The 27,519-nt window shown below is 42.3% G+C and overlaps 4 protein-coding genes across 4 annotated transcripts; 3 read left to right on the top strand and 1 right to left on the bottom strand.

Annotated features, from left to right (window-relative positions):
• Positions 1–1,765: 1,765 nt before the first annotated feature.
• Positions 1,766–2,641, top strand: LOC104457553 (arylamine N-acetyltransferase, pineal gland isozyme NAT-3-like). The gene has a single exon (XM_010082440.1). The coding sequence runs from the start codon at positions 1,769–1,771 to the stop codon at positions 2,639–2,641; it is 873 nt and encodes a 290-aa protein (XP_010080742.1). The 5' UTR covers positions 1,766–1,768.
• A 6,018-nt stretch (positions 2,642–8,659) lies between these two features.
• Positions 8,660–9,547, top strand: LOC104458470 (arylamine N-acetyltransferase, liver isozyme-like). Its single transcript, XM_010082439.1, has one exon. The coding sequence runs from the start codon at positions 8,660–8,662 to the stop codon at positions 9,545–9,547; it is 888 nt and encodes a 295-aa protein (XP_010080741.1).
• Positions 9,548–13,895: 4,348 nt separating this feature from the next.
• Positions 13,896–14,768, top strand: LOC104457474 (arylamine N-acetyltransferase, pineal gland isozyme NAT-10). The gene has a single exon (XM_010082438.1). The coding sequence runs from the start codon at positions 13,896–13,898 to the stop codon at positions 14,766–14,768; it is 873 nt and encodes a 290-aa protein (XP_010080740.1).
• Positions 14,769–21,017: 6,249 nt separating this feature from the next.
• MPHOSPH6 (M-phase phosphoprotein 6) lies at positions 21,018–24,476 on the bottom strand. The gene is made up of 4 exons (XM_010082437.1): positions 24,367–24,476; positions 22,745–22,835; positions 21,610–21,710; positions 21,018–21,162 (listed from the first exon to the last, which is right to left on the bottom strand). The coding sequence occupies exons 1-4, from the start codon at positions 24,474–24,476 to the stop codon at positions 21,018–21,020; spliced, it is 447 nt and encodes a 148-aa protein (XP_010080739.1).
• Between the last annotated feature and the right edge of the window lie 3,043 nt (positions 24,477–27,519).

The raw sequence follows: 27,519 nt of genomic DNA, 5'->3' as shown, positions 1-27,519 counted from the left end.
GTTTGTGCCATCTGCTTTATTTCACATAGCACTGTTGAAAAGTGTTATAAACACCCACAAGAGATGGACAGACAGACAGAAGAAACCCCACACTCATGTTTTCCCTTCAAGTAAAACTTACTGTATGTGTTTTGCCTGCGGTGGCAAAGTGAAAGAAAAGGAAAAGGAAAGCGGAAATAGCTCATTCCTCGTGATGCTGCTTTAAAGTTCCCCCAGCAAGAACTAAGTTTCGGTCAAATCTTCCAAAATGACCAGAGTTGTAGTTCTGGGGCTTTGGGGAAAAGCTTGGGAACGAGTCAAAAGCTGAACAAAGAGAATCCCCAGGATGATTATCTTGTGCTCTTAAGCCGATGTGGGATCACTGAGTCCTGCTTGCAGGAAGTAGGAGACGTGGTGATGGCCACGAGGCAATACTTACGGATTTCTGGAACGTTTCTATCCTAAAGGTTAGGAAATGGGGGTAACCAAACCGGGGACATCCTCTGCTTCTGCCAGGATATTACATGGAATGGAAATTCTGCATTTTCTTTGCTTTGTTTATAAACTGAAAGCATCTTTCCAAAATTCCCCCACACTTTGGTGTGGGCCATTTTTTTTCGTCAGATTGAGAATTGAATCCTGTTGGAACAGTTGGACTTTTTATCATGATTTTACCTTAAGAATTTTACTCAGGAACATTTGGGGACATCTTGGGTCAATAATCTGCACAACATCGCTCTGTACTTGGGTATGTCTGAAATTCCACAGTGCCTGGGGAGAAATAACTAAAATATTTGGCTACATCAAAATCCCTTTCTTGTTTCCTTGCCATCAAGGCCAGGGAGGGCTGGAGCTGCTTTCCACCCCCGTGCTGGTGAAACGCTCCCAGGAGCCTTTCTGCTGTGGCTGGGCTGGGGAGGGCGATGCCTGGTCCTGTACCCACGGGCAGCCACCCAGTGCTGGGGAGACTATGAGCTGCAAGAGCAACTGCATCCTAAAAATGATGTCAGAAATTGTGAAGCCCCTGAAAACTTGTAGTTTTGGCCCAAACCTTGGTTTCCTCCTGCTGCTGGTGTAGGGCTGTGATTAGCAGAGCCGGGGGGCTAATCTGTGCTGTGGGGAGGTGGATCACAGCAGATGTAGGAAAAATCCTCCCCCATGGCCTTTTCTGCCCTAAAAAAACCCTTCTGTGCTCCAGGTCATGTCTGCTGCCACCAGCACAGAGAGCGGGAGCAGGTGAGACCAGCTTGTGCCAGGCTGCCTGAATAACGACGGAAATACCACCGCAGGGCAGATTTATTTCACATTTGGTTGCAGGGGAGGCTCTGGACTGCTCTGCAAGAGTGGGAGGGTTTGTTTTCTGCTTCTGCTTCGCTGAGTCAAACCGCAAGTAAAGCAGCTCAGATCCGGAGAGTCTCAGCTTCTGTAATTTCCAGGAGGGAAACATTGCTGCTACTGTTTTTGTTCCTTCCTACGGAGATTTGTAGCTTTGCTGGGCAGGAACTCTCTGCTGAAATGTGCTTAGCACAGCTGGAGCCTCTCATCACAGCTGTAAAAGAAACAATTAAAAATAACATTTGTGCTCATCAGCAGTGTCCCATTGGCTTCCCTCAGCACTAATACTCACACTCAGCTGCCTTTGATGGGGCCATTAGTCAAACCCCGCTCCTCTTCCGAGCAGGCTGCCCATACTGATGAGCGCCCGTTACAAGGGATGGGGAAGATCTTCCTGTCACTTCTGACACAACCTATTATCTTTTTTTTTTTTCACCCTCCTCTCAGAGGCAGCATGGACATCAAGGAGTATTTCGCCAGAATTTCTTACCAGGGCTCCTACAGCAAGCTGGACCTGGCTACCTTGACAGATATATTCCAGCACCACATCCGAGCGGTCCCTTTTGAAAACCTCAGCATCCACTGTGGGGAAAGGATCGAGCTGGACCTGGAAGCGACTTACAACAAGATAGTGAGGAAGAAACGTGGGGGCTGGTGCATGGAAAACAACAACCTGTTGTCCTGGGTTCTGAAAACCCTCGGCTACGACATCACCCTTCTGGGAGCAAGAGTTTACGTCCCGGAGCGTGACGCCTATGCAGATGAAATGGATCATCTGCTGCTGAAAGTGGTGCTTGGGGACAAATCCTACATTGTGGACGGCGGCTTTGGGATGGCTTACCAGATGTGGCAGCCCATGGAGCTGGTTTCGGGGAAAGACCAGCCGCAGACTCCTGGGGTCTTTCGCTTCCTGGAGGAGAGCGGGGCCTGGCACCTGGAGAAGGTGAAAAGGAAGCAGTGGGTTCCCGACCAAAGCATCTCCACTTCCCACAATGTGGAAAAAGAAGCTTGCCGGCAGATTTATCTCTTCACCCTTCAGCCACGAGACATCGAAGAGTTCAGAGGCTGCAACACCCGCCTGCAGACCTTGCCGGACACGCTGTTTATGACAAAGTCCTTCTGCAGCCTGCAGACCACCACTGGCATCCGGACGCTGGTGGGGTGGAAACTCACCGAGATGACTTACAATTATAAGGATAATACAGATCTGGTGGAAATCAGGATGCTTGCAGATGAAGAAATGGAGAAAACACTGAAAGAGAAATTCAATATAACGCTAGAAAATAAATTTGTACCCATCAATATGGGTAGTTCGTCTATGTTTTAACTTGCTGCATGAATTATAATTCAATCCAGTGGCATTACATGCAGTCCTTCCCCCTATTTCTGACAAGCATCTAAAAGTTAAGCTTTCTCTTTCTGTCTACACCAGTGTAATGCACAACATATTAGCATGAATCTGGAAAAGAAATTGATTTTTCACAACTACTCCTGCATCTCCCTTTGGTTTGGGTACAAATAATGTCTTCCTAGCACAATCACATCACTGCCCTCCTGTTTATGCCTAGCTGGAAGCAGACTCTGCCCATTCTCCACTCCTTTCATCTCTTAAAAGCTTTTCCAAATACATCCAGCGTAGCGGGGCAGAGCGATGGAGCTGTATGTCTCTTGCTTTATTACTTTGCACTGCCACCTGGGGAAAATCATACCCACCTCTCAGATGAAAACCATATTATTTTTGGAATTTAATAGCCAGAAAAACAAAGACATCCAATGCTGAGTTTGCTACAGTCAAGCCATAAGCCCATCCTTTCTGGTCTGGCATTCACAACACCCTCTCCCGCAGCAGTCGGGCAGTCCCACACCATGTGAATACTTACAAAAGGGCTACTTATGGCCTAAAACTGATGATGAGAAATATTAGTGGACAATTCTGTCTTGTTTCAGACTTTACATGACTCCTGTTCTCTCAGTGACATAACCAAAAAGCCGTATTTCTTTGAAGTGAAAGCATCGCCCATGCATTTTGTCTGCTACCACCCAGCAGCGGACTGCTGGGAATACATGCTCCTCGCGTTAAGACTCTACTCTGAGTGTTATCACACATTAATTATCGTGGCTGAACTCAAACACGTGCAGAATTATTTTTCTGAAACATACCTGTTCTACTGAGGATGTGTTTGCAGTGGTACTAATTATATTGATATAAGGAGAAACGATGAATCTTAAACAGATACCTAAAGGCTAAGATTTTAAGTATGAGATATTACTCAAATGTAATCAGTTTGCCCTTTGAGAAGATGCTTGATGTTCCTTTATGTACAAATCGTGGAAGCATTACAACTATGCACTTATAATTAAGTAAATTATATAAGTGAATTACAATTGAATAAAAAAATAATGAATTGTGAAGTAGAACTATTCAGTTGTTTTTCCTCAAATTACGTGCATCCCTAAAGTAAAAAAAATCCATTAATCACCGAAGTTGTCCTGATTATTTGTATGCGCTAATATTTTGCAGCTAAAGCTTTTAAAAATACAATAACTCACTGACCCCCTTTTTTATTTGCTGTGCAATATGTGCAGCTTTATATAACTAAAAATTTATAGTTAGTAAAAGCTATTCTGCACGGTCACAACATATTTCATAGAGACATAGTGAGTTCCTCAAATCTCTGGCTTCCCAAACACCTCCATATGTGCTTGGCTGCATACGTGCAATAGTCCCTTATAGCGCATGAGGCTCCCCCATCCTATGGGGAAATGAAATGTCAATGCCTGACCCTGTAGTGGATTGCAGAAGAAAAAAGGGGCTTCTTATAGCGTCGACCAGCAGCTTGCAATGCAGATGGTCAGAAGACACTGTCCCAGGATCTGGGATCCTTCTTTGGTGCCCATGTTAGTGGAAGGCTGCACAAACCTGGTGGGTTTGTCCCTGCAGCAGCCACGGCAGAGCATCGGGATGGAGGTTAAAAACCTGGCCAGGTCTTGTGGAGGTGTGGGGCAGGAGAAGGTCCATGGCAGAGCCAAGAAGCTCCATCATTTGTGGGCACACACATGGGAAACACCTAGAAAGGGCTGTGGTGGTTCCTTCCCCTGCGCCTGGGTGTTTATCATGCTTTGGGCTGTTTCGGAGGCTCAGGGGAAGCGTAGGGTGTTATATCCATTGCCCCAGAGGTTCAGCACATGAAGGACAAACAAGAAGAGGAGAAACCTCTTTCCTTTCAGCTGACTCATCTCCTTGAGCGCGTGTCTCACCGGCCGATCTGGCTGCTGCCTGCTCGGCGCACAGCTCAGCGCTCCTGGCCCTCCGGCTCCGCACACCCACAGAAGCAGATTTTATTGCAAAGTAATTGAATGAAGCTCTGCTGGAAGGCGGGGGGGGAAGAGGCTCTTCGTCTCAGCTTGCACTAGTTTGCTCTTTCCTTATCACTAACTTTGGAGGCAAACCCTTAAAGGCGCAGCAGGCGTGGGGAGCGCAGTGCTCTCCGGGAACAGCATCCTCACTGTCAAAGGACAGGGCTTCTCTTTGAACCCAGGGGGATTTAGAGAGCTAAGTGACTTTGCAAATCTGACCTTGTTGCTTTGAGGGTCTGGTATCAGCCATGAAGGATAGCTCGGTGCGGTGTGATTAATTCAACAGTTGCCACCCCCCACCAATACATCAGTGACTTCTCGGCTTGGATTGCTATCTCTCCATCGTAAGTCGCTTCCTACAGAGATCCAGGCCACATGAGTGTCAGCAATGGAAAATCCGGGTCAGAAGTTGCACTATTGCTTTACTGCTTCAGCATGGGTGCAGCCACCAAGGTGCCCCAGAGACCGAAGCAGCTGGGTGACCCGCGGGGTTGGGGACGGGGTTACAACCACTCGTACAAGCTGCTTGCACTCCCCATACTGTATTTTTCCTTTACATTCCTGGCTGGCTTCAGTTCTCAATCAGTAATGTAGGAGGCTTAAATCTACTCAATATTGTATGTAATTTGAAGATTTTATCATTTTCAGGCTCCTTGTACAGCACCTAACACAATGAATGGCATGACAAGGCTTTCTATGCATATTCCAATACAAATAAACCAATAAAACCATCAGAATACAAAATATTATAAAAGAAAAAAACACTCTCCCCTCTTTTCCTGTTCTGCTGGAGGATAACGCCGCCCCTGCAAGGCAGCACAGGCAGCCTGGCCCTTTAAGAGCAGCCATTCCCACTACAACTCTTCCTGGGAACTTTGGAGCAAAGCGGGGTGGAAAGCCTGAGCTTGCTGGCCAGAGAGGTAAGTGTTCGAGTGTCTGATCTTTAACTTCATCCTGCGGCTGTGGGTCAGTCCGTCTGGAAAAGCCCACCCCATGGGGCTGCATTCCTCCTGCTTTGCACTGTCGGCATATTAGCGACGTATAAATCACAGCAACCCCGGGGCAGGCAGCATGCGTGTGCAAGGACACTGTCTGAGTACAAAGATCAAGTGCTCAAAACTTAAACTGACCCATTTATGCTGAGCCAGGGTGTATGAAAAACCCAGCTACTGACTCGCAGAGTAGCTTAAAATCAAACAAATGGTATAGGCACGTGCAAGAGGATCCAGCTGTGGAAGCCTCACGTGAATTTTAGCAGAGAAGAACTATTCCTAATATTCAGCCTAATTATGAAAGGACACGGTGATCCCCAGGGACGCTTGCAGACAGGTGGAACGAACGCCTGAATCTCGCTACCCACCTGCTCCTGAGAAAGTGTAGAAATGCAGAACGAGGCTCAGCTGTTGCGGGAGCAAAAGTGAACAAGGCTGAGACCTGGCCTGAGGCTTACGGTATTTGGCAACCTGGTTCTGGAAGGCAAAGTGTCCCCTGGTGGGGGGACTTGCTCCCTGCTGCAGCCCCTCGCTAGCTCGCTGGGAACGGTTGGGCCAAGAAGACAAGCTGCTTACGGGATGGTGAGGGAGTAAACTGGTTTACATGAACGCTCCCTAATGCCAGGGATTTTGTACTGCAGCTTTGTTCAACCTCTCGAAGTGTTCGCTGAGATCAGAGCCCATTCTGTCAGCCACCACAAGGCTGGCTGTATGATACAGACTGTACACTGGTGAGGACAGAGAAGGGACAGCTGGGGAAACTGAGGCACAGCCTGCAAATTTCCTATAATATAGTTTTTCAAAGTCTCATTGCCAACACCCCATGGAGGGTCTTGATGGGTGTGCTGGTTTTGGCTGGGATACAGTTAATTTTCCTCATAGTAGCTTGTATGGGGCTCTGTTTTGGTTACTTTGGAAGACAAACACCATCACTCTGAACAACTCTCCCTTCTTTCTTCTTCATCCAGGTTTATATTGCTGAGCATGGTGCCATATGGTGTGGAACATCCCTTTTGGGGTCAGCTGTCCCAGCTGTGTCCCCTCCCAATTTCTTGTGCAGCCCCAGCCTGCTTGCAGCAAATTGAGCAACCTGGGCTAGTGGGAGGTGTCCCTGCCCACGGCAGGGGGTTGGAACGAGGTGATCTTTAAGGTCCCTTCCAACCCTAACCATTCTCTGATTCTATAAAATTTCAAGCTTATCAGACCCAGCAGGCTAATAGACTCGTTTGGGTCCCTCCTGGGCACAGAGGTTCAGCTTGATGCCATCACAGGAAAAAGATGTTTCTGTCTGGCTATGCAAAATGGCTAAAAGTGGGAACAGAAAGAAAAATGAGGCAGAGAACCACAGGATGAGCTTCTCAGCGTACACACATGAGCTGTCTGTTAGGAAGGGAATGGCTTTCTCCAACCAGCGTTTCCAAGGAGATCCTGCCAGAGATAAGTGCCCCTGTCCTAAAAAAGGGATGGAAAAAACCCATAAAATGCAGTATCAAAGACACATTACTTATTTTTCAGGTAGCCTCTCTGGGTCCTTTTGAAGCGAAAATGTTTGTTTCTTATTCCCTTATTGGGTTAGTCTCTATTTTATTCCATTTTCCTGTGTTTTTGCATCAGCCAGTCTGAATCCTGGTACCAGTGCAGATCAGGGGCAATACAACTAAGCCAATGGAGTTGTGCTGCTGGCAGAAAAATTGGGGTTAAAACTAGAGATTAGGTCATCTGATGTGCTCACCTGCCAGAGCGAGGGTATTTCCACCTGCGTATTTGAGGTGGGATTTTCAAAAGGTCCCAGCACTCGCTGGCATGGACATTGGGTCAAACCGCTGGTCACTCCTTAGGGAGCAGCTGGACCAAAGCTGAGAACAGTGGCTGGAAGGTAATCCCTCCCATCTCATCTACATCAAGTGATTTTTGGAAAATCCTCCCAGGGAACATGCGACTGATTTCAAAGAGCAAGAAATCCTCAGACCTTTTGGAAATTAATACAGTCCTTAGCAGATTGTGAATCGTTCTGGAAAACAAACATCCTCGCATGGAAAAAAGCCAAATTAAATCTAAACTAAAGGCAAAAGAAATCCTTGCAGATACCAGATGAGTCAGGGGATTAGAAGCGTTATAGGGAACCTTTTGCATCTTGGTCACGCAGCCAGTACCAATGACATTCTCTTTCTGCTAATGAAAGGAGAGGGGATCAGAGACATGAGGACACAAAATACACCCAAGAATTTGAGATGAAACTAAGGCCTTTGGTTTGTAAAAGATGGTAAAAGAAACCAAAAGCTGATGAATATGCCTTGAATGTATTCTTAGTAACTATCAATTCCTCTGACCCTGAGGTTAGAAAAATTAACAGTTCCTTCCTTTCAACAGCCAGGGTCAAAGCTCTGTCTGAACTCCACGGGGAAACTGAAGAGATTAAGGAAACAACAATCTACTTCACACAGCAGCTTGTCTGCAAAGGTGACACACCGAGATGTTAATCCCAGCTAGCTGAAGCCATGAATGTAAAACCTTCCAGTTAACCACAGTTTATACCTGTGGGATAAATAAAGAATTGCTTACCTGTTCCAGTAACAGAAACAGCAAGAAATTGCTGTGGCTTTCACGCCGGTATGGTCTAGCAGCTTTTCTGCAAACCTGCTGTTTGCCAGTTGTATAAATTTTTTGTCACGTGGGACCTTCCGCCAGGGCTGGGGTGCCATGCGCCGTGTCTTCCCATAGCAAAGACATCCACCTGGGCTGAAGGCAACATCTGAGAGAGAGAAAGAGTCATTGTCACCTGCTCCTATGCTCGTCTCTTTTTCAGGGAATACAGATGACACAGGCAGGTCTAGCCTGCATTCATCTCCCGTCAAGGGCACAGGATCCTTTCAAATCCTCAGTAAAACAGCCCAGGCTGCATTTGCAGACTTGTTAACCTGTGCTACAGAAATAAGAGTGAACCCCTTGACAGCTGCACAACAGTAACTGGCTATTTTTCTGCTCACACAGGCAAAATGAACATTCAAGAGTATTTCGCAAGAATTTCTTATAATGAGTCCCATCAGGATGCAGACTTGCAAACCTTAACAGTCGTCTTCCAGCATCACATCCGGGCAATTCCTTTTGAAAACCTCAGCATGCATTGCGGGGAGACCATCGAACTGGATTTACAATCTACCTACGATAAGATTGTGAGAAAGAACCGTGGTGGATGGTGCCTGGAAAGCAACCACCTTTTATTTTGGGCCTTGCAAGAATTAGGGTATGATGTCTGTCTTCTTGGAGGAAATAGTTATGAACCAGCAGAGAGGGTATACTGTGCTGAGCTAAATCATATCCTACTGAAGGTGGTGATCCAGGGAAATTCCTACATAGTAGATGCTGGTTTTGGCGGTGCCTACCAAGCGTGGCAGCCACTGATGTTGATTTCTGGGAAGGATCAACCCCAGATCCCTGGCATCTTCCGCTTCATGGAAGACAACGGCACCTGGTACTTTGAGAAAGTCAAAAGGAAGCATTATATTCCCGAGCAGAGTGTCCCTTTGACTGATACTCCAGAACCGGGGAATATCAGAAAAATATATACATTCACTCTGGAGCCACGACATATAAATGACTTTCAGGAGCTAAACATGTACCTACAAGTGTCTCCAGATACCATACTTCAGAAGAAGTCAATCTGCACTCTCCAGACCACTGAAGGGCTTTATGCCTTGGTTGGATGGACCTTCACTGAGATAAAGTATAACTACAGGGAGGATGAGGACCTGGTGCAGATCACAACTCTCACAGATGAAGAGGTTGAGAAGACACTGAAAGACAAATTCCATATAACACTGGAGAACAAACTTGTACCAGTAAACATTCGTGGCTTGCCACCTAACTTGGTGGATACAATCTAATTCTAATGCTGTGCTAGATGGATCTTTAAATATCCAATATAAAAAGTTTCTAAAACTAACATTAATAACATTAATCTGGTTCTAAAGTTGAGCTAGTCAGATGAAAACAAAGCCTGGTAAATTCAAGTACATTGCGAATTAACTGCATATACTGATTGCATATTTTTTCTTAAGCTTCTTCTTCTCTAGAAACTGAGTCATCTTACTACCTCTCATTTGCTCATATGGAAATTGCTTTCTGACTCCATAACATTTTGTTCCACCTCTCTGGATCTCATTGTATTTCAGATATATTTTGTGGCAGACGAGACCAATATGATACAGAAGGAGAAGCTGTGTTACCATTTTACACAACAGACCTCTAACCTTTTTTGGTATTATTTCCAGTCTTCTTCTCAGCAGAGTTTTACAAATTATTCACTTCCTTTAATAGTCTGAAATAGAAAGCTGGGCTGCATTTGTCTTTCAAAGACTTCATAAAAAAAAAAGGAAGGTTACGACTTTCTCAAAACAAGCCACTATTAGGTGATGATTAGCTTATGATGAAATCAGTTGAAAGACATGAGTCCTATTCCCTTACCAGAAATTGACTTAAAGTGAGCTATTTATGTAAGAGCACTTAAAAACCCCCCAAAGCTCTCTAACTTTGAGTGTCCAATTTTTCCGAGTCTGATTCTTCTGTGTCTCTGAAATCAAAACAAAATCAATAGAAGCTGAGACGATTCAATGGTTCTTAAAAACCAGGTTTTTGTTATCAAAAATGGGAACAATCAAAGTTAGATCCATCTTTGCAAACTATAATCTAAATTTTTGGGACCTAACCTTCCTATGATGTCAATCAGTCATGACACTAGTATAGACAAAACTCTTCATATTTGTTATAAACAGTATTCTGCACAAAAGCTACCTTAAATAATCAATAACGCAGGTGTGAAAGAAAACACTGGGAAGGTAGGACATGCCGCTGGTGTGGTTTCACAGCATGTTATATGTAACACAAAAGCCACACCTACCTGTGGCAGGTACTGTAGAGGATGTGTCACGAAAGTGAGCAACAGAAGCGCATCTGTCGTCAGCCAAGGACACGACTCTGGTGCTTGGGTTAGTCAACCACAGAATCACCGGGCACCTGATGTGCCTGAACTCCAGTGCTTTCCCAGATGTAGTCTAATGGCTCCTTGCATTCCCAAAAGGGATATCCAACTTTTTACCTCTGTCAAACGAAGAAGAGACATGACTGACAGGGAGAGAACTAAATAAAGAGCCCTGGAACCTTTGAAGATGCAGAAAACCAAGTTTTAGAGAGGAAATGTGTTACTTTGTGCAAATAAATATCTGTCATGGTATTCGTTAGGTGCAGCAGCGCCAAAATAACCACCTGCTGCAGTGGAAGCTTTGAACAGACTGAAGAAGTTCCTTTGTGGACAAAGAAGGGTCATTTTGTGCATCTGCAGAGCCTGGGCAAACACAGCCTGCAACACCTTGGCAGTTGAGCATACCCACAAGGAAGCAGATGACTGTCCTCCACCACAAAGGAACAGCTTGCAAAAGAACAATAATTTCATGTTAAAAAGTTATGGAGCCATTTGCGACTGTCTGCTCTAATTATTTCACATGGAAAAAAAGTTCAGTCTGGTCTTAACTAGGGGAAAACATAAACATCTACTAATAGAGAAGAAACAAAGTTTAATTTGCTCACGGATCACTGAAGTCCAAAAATGTGCATTCACTTTGGGTGGACTCTGCCCTTCCTCGGCATTTAAGATTCAAGAGTGAGGGCCAGCAGAGCTTAAAGAGGAAGACAACCCTCACAATTTGTATCCACTCCTGGCTTTACCGACTGCTGCTCCAGTAATAAACAACCCAGAAGCTGCATACACCAATAAATAAATCAGGCTACCTTAAGAGGTAAGTTTATTTTCTTCAAAAAACCTCTCCAAACAAGGAAACAAAACCCCTGGTTTCTTTAGGTTGGTAAAGGTCATGGGCAATAACATAAACAATATTCTCTTTAGGAAAAATGTTATAAGAATATGTCGATATAGAGCTAAAATATTGCCTGCTAAAAATGGGCTCTTAAACTGGGCAAAACAGCAATCATGCAATTTCAGTTCTTGCATCTTTCCCTCTTCAGGAGGAGATTCACCTGACTATGTCAGAGATGCTTTTGTTTAGATACAAGAGCAGATATACATTTAGAACTACAGCCTCTTGTTGGAAGTTATTCTTTTAGATTTTTAGCTTTATTTAAAAATACTGCTCTTTTGCTTCCTTTGCATTTGCAATCTAGTAATCAACAGATTCTTTTTTATGGGAATAAAATTACAGTCCTTTAAAAACAATTTAAAAAGAAAAGAAATGACAAACTGAGGTTTGTGTACTGCAGAAAGTCCACGTGCTGACATATTAGGATAAAGGTAGACAGATAACATATTTTAACGGTGGAATTGCTGATACTGTGTATAGTCCTGGTAAGGAATATTTTTGTATGAGCACCTTCATTTGCACATTTAGAAATAATTCTTTAAAGTTCTTCCACTGATGTTTTTCTCTGCATAAATCATAGCCACATTTTTGGGACTACTTTTTCAGTATCTAGCTTTTCATCTGCTCCCAATTCAAAAGAACTGTAGCTTTCATCTCCTACAGTCAAGATCTATCACTGATCAATCATATTACAGAGCTGCAGAGAGAAATTACAAATAATACAACCTCGAGAACCAGCTCTATGCTGGTGGGAGCTATTTAGCATCCACAATTCGAGCGGGTAGGAGTCACTTGGATTCTGCAAAACAAAAGTGCCAGAAGTCCTATGTTCTACTTATGGAATATTACATTGAGAGTATCCTCCAACAATAAATATCATTGGAAGGTAAATTCCTTTCCGTATAAGATAACGTGTAGTTTTTCATGGGGCTCTCCATTCACTTTGGACAGCTGTGTCTATACCATGCACATGCATGTCATGAATCTGTCACTGAAAATCATCTTGAGAACTTCTAGTAAACATTCACTGGTTCACCACTGAATTTATCTGAATACAATAGTCTTCCTGAGTCGCTAATATTAATTGTCTAAACCTCAGCTTACCGTATGCACAAAAGATTTCCAGGTAGCTTTGTGGGTTGTCAAGTAGCTAAATATTTGCAGTAACTCTAGGCTGCTGAAACACTTGGTGCTTTCTTTGCAAAGGTTCAAGCTTTCAACATATTTTGTGCCCAGCCCCATACCCAAGCAGATGACCTGCAGTGTATTTTATAAACAGCATCTATCAGACACATCAGATGCAGAGCATCCAGCTGGGAATGGTGGCCAGCAGACTGTGATGGGCCATTGCCAAAGCCAGATGACTGTGTCTGGCTTTCCATGGTATCAGAAGGCAGAAAATAAGTTGAGTGGTTCCTCATCCAGAAATCTTGCTCACATGAGGAGTCCTACCAAGGCAGGCCAGGAGGTGGGCACTGCTGGAGGCAGGACAGCCCAGGGATGCACTGTACGAGGCTTCGGTAATTCTCAGTGATGCCTCCTCCGGAAGGAATAAAGTGAGTTTTGAGAAAAGCCAGGACTAGAGAGATATCAAGCAGCCCTCTCCATTCTCAGGCCACCCTGCGAGATGTGGGGCACAGCGGGAATAGAGATGTGCTCTTTGTCTTTTAGGTCACTTGCCTCCATTCAGATTCATTATCCCAACAACAAAACGAGTTTGTGCAACGCTCAGAGCAGACAAGAGACTCAGTGGTCTGTGACTCAGAGGTTTCTTTCAGTTATAATGATCTGAATAAAACTTGGCACTTCACAAAATGTGCAGGGAGTATCATTTTCACTTTTTTGTAAGTGGTGAAATAGCGACGCGTACTGAACGAGCAATCCATTTACCATCACATAGATCAGTGGCAGACTCATGAAAAGAACATGTGAATCCTGGCTCAAATTATCCTCCCTCCAACTGGCAGACGACACTGCTTCCCCCACTGACACTCCTTTCACCGAACAGCGCATTTAGACCAGTTTTCATGAACCCTCCTGCACACTCCTCCTTAACCCTGCCATTATAATGCAAATACAGCAAATCCCTGTTCCGCAGCCATCGCAAATCAAGCTGAAATTGCATCAGCTGTTTGCTGTAGGGATGGCTGTCAGACAGAAAGCAAACCCTCACGTGCGCTGCTCTTTGCTCTGGGAACCATTTGATATGAATCCTTGTTACCTTTAAAAACTGCTCTGATGAGGTTCAGTAAGTAGATTAAAGCATCTTTGCTGGCAGCAGCCTGGGCAGTTTTTCACAGCATCATAAATCATTGATGTAAAGAAATAAAACCAAAATGCATTTCCTTCCTTTACAGGAGACATGAACCTTGAAGAGTATTTTGCGAGAACTGGCTATAAAGGTTCCCTTGAAAAACAAGATTTGGAAACCTTAACCGATATATTCCAGCACCACATCCGTGCCGTTCCCTTCGAAAACCTCAGCATCCATTGCGGGGAGAAAATTACTTTGGAGTTGGAGCACGTTTATAACAAAATCGTGCAGAGGAAGCGGGGTGGCTGGTGCATGGAAAACAACCAACTGTTGGGCTGGGTCCTGAACCGCCTGGGGTATGACGCCAGCTTTCTGGGAGCATATGTATTCAACCCACACCAAAACGCGTACGCCACCACCATGACCCATCTCCTTGTAAAGGTCGTTATTGACGGCAAAGCCTATATCGTCGATGGAGGCTTTGGTGTGTCCTACCAGATGTGGCAACCGATGGAGCTCGTGTCGGGGAAAGACCAGCCTCAGGCTCCCGGAGTCTTCCGCTTCACGGAAAAAAATGCCATCTGGTACCTTGAGAAAATGAGACGGAAACAATATATCCCCAATCAAAATTTCTCTAATTCTGATCTTCTGGAGAAAAAAGAGTGTCGGAAAGTTTATATGTTCAGTCTGGAGCCACGGACGGTGGAAGATTTCCGTTTCCAGTGCACATACCTCCAGACGTCTCCAGATTCCCTCTTCACAAAGAAGTCCATCTGCACCCTCCAGACCACCGACGGCTTCCAGGCGCTAATTGGGTGGACGCTCACTGAGACCACATACAACTACAAAGAAAATATGGATCTGGTGGAATTCGTAACTCTTGAAGATGAAGAGGTGGAAAAAACCCTCAGAGAGAAATTCAACATAACCCTAGATAGAAAACTTGTCCCAATTAATGTCAAAGGAGTTTACACGATCTAGATGAGCAGGAAAACCTGGTCATAATAATGCTATGCTTGTACAGAACCTTCCACTGTCTGTGCAATCACTACTGTAAAATTATGGGATTCTTTTGCAGGCCATTGAAGGAAAAATACATTAATACCAGATTAAAGTGAATTTCACTCTGGGAAAAATAAGGAATTTAAGACTCTTCAGTGAGGTAGATAGAATTATTTGCTGTGAGATGACTGCAGTTCAATTTTTGGCACGAATGTAGGATCTGATTTGAATCTGGTTATAAACTTGGGTAATAAATATGTCTGGGGAATTCTGGAGTGCCTATAGCATGTAAGTAGGAGTCTGGATTATTAATTGTGATATGCTGCCAACACATTTTCTATGGTTATTACAGGGAGAAAAGTAATCTGTGAGCATTTAGACAATGAAGTACACATTTAAAACTTCATTCTTCACAAGATCTAACCACTCGCAGCTCATCTCATTTCTCTACCTTTAATGTAAGTAAAACAATGTCATCTTTGAAAGGAGCATTAGGAGGCATAATTCTTTCACCATCATCCTTAGACGAAACCTAGTACAAAATGAAAGTTATCATCACGTGCATCCCTTTTGTCATTGCTGCAGTAAACTGCCCAAAGTAATTTTTGCTATGTACCTATTTTCTGGTGATGGAAATTGTACATATTGCAGCATTACAGTGGCTGATGGGCTCTAAGGAGATACCTACAAGCTTTGCTTCTGATAAGTAATCATCCTATAAAGGGTGAATGGTGCTTAAACATCACAGCTGGCTTAGACTTACTTCTATCCCAAAAGGGGTGGAAATTTTGTATTTTTAGCATTGCAAGTTATTTGTATAGCAAAGGTAGAACCATGAAGCTAACCCCACCATACCCTTAATTTTGCCCTCTTTGTGTATAGCAAATATGGGAGGCCATATGGCTGTCCTGAAGGAGTACCACTTAGCACGGGAGTGTTACAAATGAGTTTGTTCATCTGTATCAAAATGAAAAAAATCAAGGAGACAGAAAAATCTAAAGGAATCCCTTTCTTTAAAATTATTTCACAATCACATTTCCCCATTTTTTTAAATTGTTATTTTTTTCTCTCAAAAAACACCAACAAAGAAACTACTGAGAAAGGGGAAACATTCTCAAATGCATCAAAAAAATACCAGTAATACTGAAAAAACACCCTTCCTCCCCAATCGATCATAATCCTGAGTATTGGCCAAATGTTGATTCCTTCCACTGATAGTCTTTTTGTTCAAAGTCATCATCTGACATAAATCTCACAAATGCTGTAACTGTATACCTGAAAATAAATAAAAGAAAATAAAACCATAAAGAGTTGCTGTAAACACAGCCTCCCCCCGCAGCTGCATGATTCCTGCACTCACCATTTGTGCAGTAAACGAGGTCTGTTCAATCCCGCCATCGATCCGCTGGCCAACCCTCCCCACCACAAACTTCTTGAACCAAAGAGGCCGATATTGAACAAATCTGACAGCGGCGTTGGAGATCATAAGTTCTTACAGGTTCCTGGAAAAAGAGCTTGTCAGCTGAGGAAGAAGACGGTCACTGAAGAGGAGGCCCAGTAGTCACCTCGGATGGGCTCAGCAGCAGTGGCTCTGGGCTGGCCGCAGACGTGCTGGCTTGTCCCTGCTGCCCAGCCACGGTGGCAGCTGGTGGCCCAAGTACATGCACAGGGATGAGGAACCCAGGGCCAAGCAGGAGGCAACAGGGGACGTGGAAAGACCTTACTGAGGCGGGAACACAGTTTTTCTATAAACAATGGAACAAAGGACTTTGTTCTTTGTGTTCGTATTATTCTCTCATCCTAAAGTCCCACTAAGGGTTTTTACCCGTTTCTAAATGATTGATCAAACCAAGGTGCTCCCTGAGACCCCAAGGAACATTATGAGCTTCAAAACACTCACCTCCTCCATCCTAGCCGGCAGAAATTCTGCATTCATCCAGGTCACCAAACCATATTTCTCTATGCAATGAACTACGGTTGTTCTCTCGTGCTGTTGCCTCTTGTCTTGAGGACTGCCATTAGCAGACCGGTTATTTTGCCTCCACACCTCTCTAGAGATGTTCCTGCAGTTGCTCCCAGGTAATTGCTCAGGTTATGGTGTCCAAGGGTTTCTTGGGCAGAAGTCTACAAACTCACATTGGCATTTTTAACTGTGCCTCCAATGATGGGACTCAACCCAGACACCCCCTTCTCCTCTCCAGTTCTTACTAAAAATCTACGGGGCCGACAATGACTCTGACTCCCTCTGTTGATAACCACTCAGTGGGATTTTTCCTCTCGATGTGACAATTACGACCAGGTCCTCACTGTGCAATGTCAGATCACATGAAGAAATGTCCACAGGTACAGCTGAGGAACAGTCTCACAGTTTAACTAAAGCTCCCCAACATCTGATGAAAGCAGGTTATTGAGGGGTGAATGCCAGACCCCAAATGGCTCAAAGGTTTGAAAATGGCATAAAAACAAACAAAACCAAACCACCCCAGAGGCTCCATGCTGGGCTGCCATTAGCAGGGCATTATTGGAGAAGGCAGATGCTCTCCCAGACCCAAAAGAAAAGAAATCACCAAGTCCTTAAAGCATCAGCTCTCAGAGAAACTTGCATTCACATGCAGAAGGGAAACACAGGATGCTTTACATCCTTCATCAACACTGTGGTTTTGCTTTACATCCTTCATCAACACTGTGGTTTATCAACACTCTGAGGAAGGTTTAATGCCAGCTTAAGCTATTGTGCCGTTGTAGTTGCTGGCTGTTGTTGAAATGAAGCAGAACAAACACCCCCCACCCAGGACTTGTCTAATTCCAAATACAATTTTAAAGTGTGGTATTCCAATCAACAGAAAGCCAAGACAATTTCTTTTTAAGTCCGGACGCTGGATTAAGTCCCAGAATCCCAGCCCACACGCCCATTGCACACACACGCAATGCCCAATGGCAACGACAGCCATCCATGATTGTAACTCTACAGCGGAGTGTCTGATTAGAAAACAAGACACATAATGGAAGAAACATGGTTCAAACTCCACGGCATCACTGAACATCCTCCCCTCTCCCCAGAGAATCAAAGTTTAATCAGCTCCTGCATTTCTAAAGGAAGGATACAGGATGGCTCATGTCAGCTGGACTCTGGTCCTGGACTTTTTAAGATCCAGTACTAAGCAGAATAAAAGTAAGAAAATGAGAAACATCATCAGGAAAGATGAAGTTGTTCAATACTTACATGTTTCCAACATCAGCAGTTGCTACAGAAATAAACAGTCAGCCTGTCAAAGGGAGGGACAAAACTTCACCTGACAAGAGACTTGTTTAAACCTACCACTGTGAGCTGTCAGCGAGCACGAACTACAACACACGCTTGGCTTTGTTTGCTCTAATAGATACCTTGGTGAAACAGGCACAAACACTTTGGGTGTCTGATAACACTTTACCAATGAAATTTTGCAAGTAGCTGTTTTCTTTAACAAAAATGCTTACTGCCTATCCCAACTTGCGTTTGTTCTCAAAGAAGAAATGCTTTTCATTTAGAAACATGACCACGTGGGAAAGTTCTACAGCTTACAAGTTGCACATGCAAATGCATCTGCATTTTAGACTGCGTCAGAGCCAAGAAAGCTTGAATTAATGTGAGTTTGCATTATGAATATTTCAGTGCTACACTTATATCTCTGTCAAGCATAGTTCAAGCACAGATTTTATACAGCAGAATGGTTCTACCCCGGCTAGGAAGCTAGAGACAGACTTAAAATACATATATATATCTATGTATTTATAAGGTTGGAAATATAGATGGGTATTTCAGAAGATGCCATCATAAAATGTCTGCTTGTAACTTTGGGCACTTAAAGTACATTTTAAAAAGTAATGTAAAACTGATTTTTAGTTTTGTCTTGCTCATAATAATGCACTATGAATGGTGCTTTTAAAAGCGCATTTTACAAACTCCCCATGAATAAGAGATTGTGCTAAAAATTAGTAGTTGTAACTGTAGCATTGAAACTGTAGCATTTCAATAGCTCACCCAGCCACCAGCTAAATGTGAACAGCACAGCACCCAGGTCTGAAGACAATAAACCAAAATCTGTAATTTCTTCACAGTTGGTGTTCAACATATTTAGGAAACAGAAGAACCACCTTTCCCCTCTCCCAGATTCCAGAATAACTGATTTTCTAGGAAGCTGTTTAGAGTTCACTCACATTCTTACCCATGCACCGTGCCACTCGCATTTAAAGCCATCCCTCACAAAATGACATGAAGTTAAGGCCCAACATATGGCAGAACACCCTTTAACGGAGCAAAATTACCAACCACTGGACTGAGCAGAACTCTGCAATGCAAGAGAGCTCTCTGCACAGAGCCTTGGCAAAGCAAGACCTCACACGGAGTTCATCTGAGCCATTAATCGTTATCAAAATTACCCAAGAGCTCCTTTACATGACGCCACTGGAATCTTCTCCAATCCACAGTGACATATCCTGCTGCTGGTGGTTCACTAGAACACCCTTTCCCCCTCAACCATCTGGCATAGCTATGCAGAAGTTCTCTCTCCGTTGAAGAAATGTGTTCAGACAGAGGGGAATCATTTTCCTACTAATAATCAAGAAAGAATAATGGGCTATATTCTGAGTTTTTCTTGTGATGACCAACAATAAATCATTTCTTAGCTTAGGTCACATCTTCCATGGGAAGAAAAATGTCTTGCCATCATTAACTTCTTTTCAGCTAGCAATAATATATGATCAGGTTTTAAGTAATTGAACCAGTAGCATTTAATTAGCTCTGAAAAACTATCTCAGATCATGAATCACAGACTTTCCACCTGTATGAGGTCTCCCTAATAGGTTAAAAGTGTATTTCTCTTTCCATGTGTGATCCATCTTGACTATCTAATGAAATGGTCTTGATATATGGATTACAGTTCATATATCATGCAAAATACAGCAGACACATAGCCTTTCTTTATACAATTGAGTTTCATGTCCTGCTTCACCGAGTTGTTAAAAAAAGAAAAGCCTCTTGTGTCCATGTCAGAATGGCCACTACTTGCTTCGGTTTAACAAATTCCTCTTTCTCCAGACAGTCAGCATTAAGGATGAGCAACTCAGACATCAAGCTGGGGAAACTAAGTTAACAGAAATAAATACTTCTTGTTGAAAGGCAGGATACCGAGAACTGCTGTGATTTTAGACAAGACTACAACACGATTTTTCAACAGGCCTGGAGCAGTGACTGACCAAAGGGCACGATGTTTCCATCCGAACATTCCTTCAGACGGCTCCATTGCACACTAAACAGAAGAAGGGAGTGCAGTGAACTAATATTTGGGGACATCTGTGGTCAGCACAAAACAGGATCACTTCTTGTATCACATTGTATTAGGCATCTTTTTTTACATCAAATTAGCTAAACCACAATTATTAACCACAAAAAAATAATTTTTATTCAGCTTTCAAATATTTTTCTGAAGCTGTTATTATGCTTTTATGACAAGACCTAGATAATTACAAGACTGGATTTTTTTGGCTGAAAAAGAGACAAGATTAGCAAACTTCTTTTGGAAGAGAGAAATTACGACTCACAATCTGCTTCAGTGTCAAACTGTAAACACTGCCCAACATTTGGCTTGCTCTATAAAAAAAAAGTTTTACTACAAACCCCTCTATTTTTAAATAAGCTTTATAAAAAACAAAATTCAACAAAATTGATTCTCTCTCTGTTCTTTTCCCATCTTAATTTTAGCACAGTTAAAAAAAAAAAAAAAAAAAAAAGATACATGTTTCTGCTGACTTTTCTCCATTTGAAGACAGCAGAGGTTTTAATTTTCATTATAAAAAAAGCAGTGAAAGTTGAACCGCCTTACTGGATTGGACAAAGGTTGTCTTTACTCCAAATACTTCTTTCAGATATTATCACAAATTGTAAACAATGTTGCTCTTCATTGCATGTGACACTCGATCTAGTTACGCACAACATTTAAGAAGGCTGATGGGCTTAGCATCCCATACATTACAAGCTGCTGAGAGAGGAAAGGATGTATGACATCCACTATATACGCATCCACTTTGAAAAATGTTTGTCATGTGGATGGTAGAAATTTCAATGAGAACAGACTCAAGATTTACAGATCTATCCTTTACATTAAATAGCAAAAACTCCAAACAATCTCCAGTTCGTGGTACTATATTTGGTAGATAACATTTCTATTAGCTCCAGTTGTGCAGTTCACATTAATCCTGAGGTTTTAAGAACTTTTTCTTAGCTTTTTTGCTAGGTCTCATGTTACTATTCCCATCTTCATCTTCATCGTGGAGTACACGTTGGTCTCTTTTTCTCACAAATTTCTTCCCTATTGTTCCCACTAATGTTTCATATCTGTAAAGACAATAAAAACCATACAGCTTTTACTAAAATCAGAGAAAAATTCAATGCCGCAAATCATAAATCTAATCAAACTATTTAAGTGGTGTAAAAAAGCTGGTCATCAGAAGCTTAAGCAGCATGAGTACTACATGATCACTTATGACATTACTCTTCATTCTGATGGGTTTGTTAGCAGTCTGGAACAAGGACAGAATTAGCATGGAATACCTGGATATCAAAGGGCAGAAAACCCCTGCAAGACATTTTACCCCCAGAAGTATTGGAAATTCTATTGAATACACACTGGAATTCCTGAAAAATCAGTTCTGTGAAGTACAATATTCCATTGTGGGGTTTTTAGTTTGGTTTGTTTGCTTTTGGGGTTTACATTCCCGCACATAATGCAGTAACATAGCATACTCCTAACTAATATTGATTATGTCATAAAATATATAATACCTTCTGGCCATTTCTTCATCTGACACATCAGCCTCCATTTTCTCCTCCTCTTCAATTTCTTCTTCCTTGCACTTCCTAGAGTTCATTTGGATCATTAACTTCTGAAAATGAAGAAAGAAATAGCTCAAACACGTAACCCTGACACAATGGTAACTATGCTCAAATTCACTGGTAGGAGAAATGTATAAAAGGTAAGAATCAAATTTTATAATTAATTGCTGTTCCCTGGTCAGGCTAGTGCATACTGCTATGAAAACTCCTGAAGAAAAGGCAACACGCCTGCTTGTTGCTAAACTGAGCTTAGAGTTTGCCTTTGGGAAAAGAGGCAACACAGAGACAGGGTTTTCAGTGAATTGTACTATTCAAACATCCTCAAGGGCATGCCAGACATCTTCAGGAGACCAGAGAATTAGTTCATAATTAATTTTTCATTGTGATGTTAGCACATAGTCCTTGGAATGGTTTTGTTAAGAAGGAAAAAATATCTGCAAGGATTTACAATAAACTACTAGCAAAACCTATGAAGCAATAATATGCCAAGTCACAGTGAGAGCAAGTTCAAAATAACTAAAAGAATCCCCTAGTATATCACCTTGCATAGCCTTCTGCATACCTCTTAGTCTTTACACCTTCATCCTCTTGCTTTATTTCAGCGGCAACATTTTTATTACAGTCTCACTCTAGTTCTATCAGCATGCATCATGCCAGAAAGAAATTAAAGACTCTCTTGCCCACTATTTTTGCTTTGGAACTTTAAGCTCTTACTTACACAAGTAAGTGCTGAATAACTAGGGTTGAATGTTTGTACGATTGGACTTTATATTAAATGGCAGGAAGAAAAGGGAGCTGTTGTTTTGGTGCGCAGCATGTGGGGCACTTTCCTCTCTTCAGGGAGGGAAAATCAGCAGGAGTCGTACAATTACTGACCATCAGCACAAGGAGATAAAAAGCTTCTATTTACCAAATGTTGCATTGATCAACATTCTGGTTTAATCAGGGATTTTCTGTACATGGGAGGATTTATGGAAGGCGCTGCAAAGGCCAAACAGCATGGAGTGCGAACACTCCAATCCCCAGCCCCAAGGGCTTCAATCCTAATGTGAGACCACCTCAAAACAGAATATTTAAACGGTACCTCAATTTCTGGGTTGAATCCTTTGAAGGACATTCTGCCATAAAGTAGATCCTCACATGGCATAAAGCTTCTCTCTTCTATTATATAGCTCCTGCATGAAACCGCAAACCCAACATTTGTCAAACAGTGAGCTTTAAAATAATCAAATTAAACAAATGGGAAAAGCGTTTGCTGTCCTCCCCCTGCAGAAATAAACAAAACCACAGTGTATTTTCAACCATCAACTGTTTTTTGAAGCTTAATTGCTCTGATAGATCTTTCAATACAAGATCCTTGGAATGCAAAGGAATACTTTTTGCCAGTAAAGCTGTGCCAGTTCCACAAGCAAAATTAACTCTCCTGACAAAAAGCACTCTTTGCTGGTATGATTCCACCTACATTAATGCTTTTGCCAGAATAAAAAAGCTACATAAATATTATTCTCCAGGTGGCATTACTATACCAGCAGAAGTTTCTAATTAATTTTTCATTGTGATGTTAGACCTGGCGTTAGTTTGAGTCTGTCAGGATAGAAAACACTGTGTAATTCTCTGTTCAGCAGAGGAAGATTTCCCCTTTCTCCCTCCTTTTTCCCTCTTTTAATGAGCACAGAGTGAGAAAAGAAACATGACCCCGAGGCGTTCATAATACACATTCATAATACGCTAGATAAAAGTACTTCCGTGAATTGTTCCATCCTTTTCCTCGCACACATACACAACTTTTCCCTCATCCTCTTCATCTCCCATGTAAAACAAACTCCTGTGATCATAGGAAGGTAGGCTGAAGAGATCAAGCTCATTCTCTTCCCTCGAGGTAGGATCAGTTAAACGTGTGCCATGAACAGCAGAGGTCCATCTAACCTGTCCTCAAAAGACTTCCAATGATGAAGAATCCAGAGCCTCAATAGCCTCATTGTTAGAAAAATTCTCCCGATGTCCAGCTTAAACCTTCCTTGCTGCCACTGCAGCTCAAATATCTCTTTGTCATATCCACCACCAGTAATGGAAAATAGTTTATCAATGACCTTATTCAACTACAGTTAATTCCCTGAATCCCTGCTTTTTAAAAACTACGTATGTTCTCCTTCAATGGAATTTTTGTCCTCTTTTGAAAGGACAAAAATCAAGCAATTTTAACAGGAGTTCTCTTGCTATTTGAAACACCTGGAATGGACATTTTCTTCCTTATTAGCTAAGTCTTTATTTCTGCCATTATCTCTCCTATTTCAAAAACAGAATTTGAAGTGAGCTGGACTCAAGAAGACAGAACTGTCCTGTGTGACTGGAGCTGAATTTATTAACACAAGGTTTCAAACCTCTTTTTTTAAATGAAGGGAAAAAGCAGCAGTGAATGAATTGGTCCCTGCCTGAAAGAAACTAATTACATGCATCTAGAAGAATGTGTGAGTGAAAAAAACAACATGCACAAGAAATGAAAGTAGGTCAAAACGCACTAGGCAACCTTGAGAATGTCCCTGAAAATAAATAATAAAAAAAAGCCTTAACACCAGTCTGTCACTATTTTTGCTTCTGTTAATTGGTTATTAATAATACTTCTTTTATAGGAAAAAATATGTCTATTCTATTCCCACCCCACAACAATCTAATGATGATACAAAGTACAAAAGGGTACAAGCTTACTCCTTCTCCTTCAGATCTGGTAAATCAAGATACCAGTGTTCTTCACTAATTATCTTCTTCTCTTCTTCTTCTAGTTGTTTTTTAGTATGTGAATCCAAACCCCTTTGCATGAACTAAAAAGACACATAAACACACAGCTTCAGTTTTTTGCATCATTAGTATGTGCTGAACCTGCAATGATTACATGACAATAATTATCCGTCACATACTATTTAGCAGTTGATATAAAAAGTAAATGCTTTTTGTGAGTTTTCTATGGGCTTGGTCTAAGTTTGGGTCAACAGGCAACAGAAAAGCAAACAACTGCTGATCACAACCATCACTGGAAGTCAACAGTCAGCCACATCTGTACTTCACACGAAGAAACAGACCTTTTCCTGGTTAGTTTTGATGGATCTGAGTTGTTACAACTCCGTAAATTTGACAAGATTTTTCTCATGTTTCAGCAAAGGCTGAAGAGAATGTAACGGTGTTGAAGTTATTGCTGCATATCAGAAACCAACATCACCCATACAAACAGCGCTGGAGCTAGGTCACACCAGGTTGGTCATTTTTCAAAATATCTATACTTTCAACCATCCTCTTATTTTCTCAGATGTCATTTAACCAACTGGTTTGGGTTTGCAGTCCTGAAGGCTAGAACCTGCCTTTGGAAGCGGAAAAAAGTAACTGAGGCTATGAAAAAAAGTCTTTTGTATCCAGCTTTTGTATCCATTTAGAGCAGCATCATTTTTGTGTTTAGATAAGCCAGCAGGCTGACAGATAACGTGCCACTGGAGCACATCTGTCTCTTGTACACTAGTAGAGACTCAGACATTGTTTAGGTCCCAGCTAAAATGGGCTTGGTCGGGGACAAGGCCCAAGAAGGCATCACAAAACACTTTCCTCCCACTAAAATCCTGTATTACTGAGCTTATTTAAAACATATAGGTAATAGATATGTGTAATATATATATTACTTACAATGCCCCCCACCTTTTCAGTCTTTACAAAATGTCCAAGCAACACAAACCAAGCCCCGAAGTAAAAGCCAATATAGTGCTTGTGTCTCATTTTCCATTTATATTTCTATTTGCATCCATTTGTACAACATCTTTAATGACAGAAAAAATTGACTTTTGTTTTCCGAGTCAATCCAAAATATGTCAAAGCTTTCCAATTACAATTAAAGTATCTTCTTGAGGAAAATAAGGGAATCTATCATGTGGAAAACCATATTGCTCAAGGAAATTGGTTAGCCAGTCAGAAATCTCAACAGGAAAAATTCTGCTACAAGCACGCAATTAAATAATAATTTCACATTACATTTTAAAGATTATGTTCCTAAAGATTACTACAGGAATAACTAGATAAAAAATATGTGATCACATTTATCTAAAATGTAAACACACATGGATGAATTAAAACCCATTATGGTAATAGGCACAGAGTAGGTACGTCAGTAACTGTGCGGTTATTTGGATTAGTTTCCCCAAGCAATCTGGATCAAATGGTGCAAGATCTAAAAGCAGGAGTCATCCTTTGACATCAAGAGGTGAGCACACCTGGTCCAGTACTTAGCACAAATGCTCTTCACAAGGCTACCACTGACCACACCGTCACCTTTGGGTGCCACTTCACCAACCTGCTGAATTGTGATAATACATCTTATCAGTACCTGCGGAGGCAGCTGCTAAAGGATTAATTAAAACATTTGTAAACAAGATCTGCAGAAGGAAAGTGCTAAATACAAGATGTGTGTATGACCTTTTCAAAACCCTCTCATCTCTTCAAAGCTGGTTACTACTGCCCCGACTGTAAACCTGTAAATGTCACAGCAGTATGTTCAAAGACTGGTTCTCCACAGCCTCCCAAGGAAGAAAATCTAAAAACTGGTTTTTGAAATCTCCAGGGGGTTAATAAGCTGGCAAACAACAGAAGTAGAATTTTCACTTTAAAAGAGAGTATTGCATAACCTTAAGAAAAGATAATGATGCCGCAATCCAGGTTATGGGAGTCTTACTCTGTCATACACTGCTGGCTAACTAAGCTCAACATCTACTGCCTTTGGAGAGTGAGGCCAGATGTGTTCCATTCCCTCTGTGGACAAGGTTTAGTCTTTCATGAGCTGCACCTGTAAATTCGGGTAAATATTCCACCATCTTACTGTAGCAAAGTACACTTTATGGGAAAGACTGAACTGAAATCAGCTGAACTCCTTTCAGATACTGTCTGAAATATAGTCCCCTATAAATATGTGGGGAAAAAAAATGGTTAAATAAAACACCAAAGCAAGAAACCACATAGGCCCCATCATATCCAGTTATAAAAAGTTAATGGATATTAACATTTAAGAAAAAAATAACGGCAACTCAACTTTTACTGTTTGTTTTCTGGCAATGAAGAGCCATCAACCCCAGGAGAATGCACTGGACTGAACTGGGTGCTTCACCACGTGAAGCAGAATCCATTAGCCAGTAAGCGGAGACTAATTTCACATTGGACGTGACAGGAGATTCAGAATTCCAAGGATAAGGGGCACGTCAGGATGTTACAAACAGCCCTTGATGAGTTGGGAAAGGCGGTTAACACTGCCATTCAGGTTGGGTATTTTATTAGCCACCAATGTAAACAGGCAAAAAATGAACACAATAAAAAAAAACAAAAAAAAACCAAAAAAAAACCCCCAAAAAAAACCTTTTTAGTTACGGCAAGTAAGGCAAGCAACACTAACATTTTAATTTCAACATGTGTGCGGTGGGGGAAGAAGCCTTATCATTTTTATTCACGATAAGCAACCTCCCTGGAGAGAAACTGAGTGGAATGACAGGACCCGAACGGTGCCCACAAGCTGCCTCTTGCCAGGGTGAGGCTTTGGCTGCGACCACGAAGCTGCTTTCCTGACCAAACCCTCCAGCACCCCACAGTTTATAACCCCCCCCGAGGTCTCTTGCTAGTGTTTAGGCAGCTCGATACTCCGTGAAAAGCTGCGTGCCTCAGGGAAAGGCCAAGAACCCGAGCAGAAGCTCAAACGTGCGTTCCGGGAGGAAGGAAACACTCTGCCCATGTGCCAGCCCCTGCATGCCCGGCTGTAGGCACGGAAAATGACCCAAACCTCCGGCGATGGCCTGCTTTAGCCGGGAGACCCCCCCTCCCCGTTCACAGCACGGCGCG

Source organism: Pterocles gutturalis, unplaced genomic scaffold (assembly GCF_000699245.1).
Source record: "Pterocles gutturalis isolate BGI_N339 unplaced genomic scaffold, ASM69924v1 scaffold32779, whole genome shotgun sequence".
In the NCBI taxonomy this organism is placed as follows: Eukaryota; Metazoa; Chordata; class Aves; order Pterocliformes; family Pteroclidae; genus Pterocles; species Pterocles gutturalis.
This window is presented reverse-complemented; position numbering and strand designations above follow the sequence as displayed.

Bases quoted from the DNA above. Each gene is read 5' to 3' on its own strand.
- LOC104458470 (XM_010082439.1), top strand. From the start codon at position 8,660: ATGAACATTCAAGAGTATTTCGCAAGAATTTCTTATAATGAGTCCCAT.
- MPHOSPH6 (XM_010082437.1), bottom strand. From the start codon at position 24,476: ATGCAAAGGGGTTTGGATTCACATACTAAAAAACAACTAGAAGAAGAA. The intron at 21,711-22,744 runs GTACCGTTTAAA...CTTCATTTTCAG, and splicing joins GATTCAACCCAGAAATTGAG to AAGTTAATGATCCAAATGAA. The intron at 21,163-21,609 runs GTATTATATATT...TTGTCTTTACAG, and splicing joins GATGAAGAAATGGCCAGAAG to ATATGAAACATTAGTGGGAA.
- LOC104457553 (XM_010082440.1), top strand. From the start codon at position 1,769: ATGGACATCAAGGAGTATTTCGCCAGAATTTCTTACCAGGGCTCCTAC.
- LOC104457474 (XM_010082438.1), top strand. From the start codon at position 13,896: ATGAACCTTGAAGAGTATTTTGCGAGAACTGGCTATAAAGGTTCCCTT.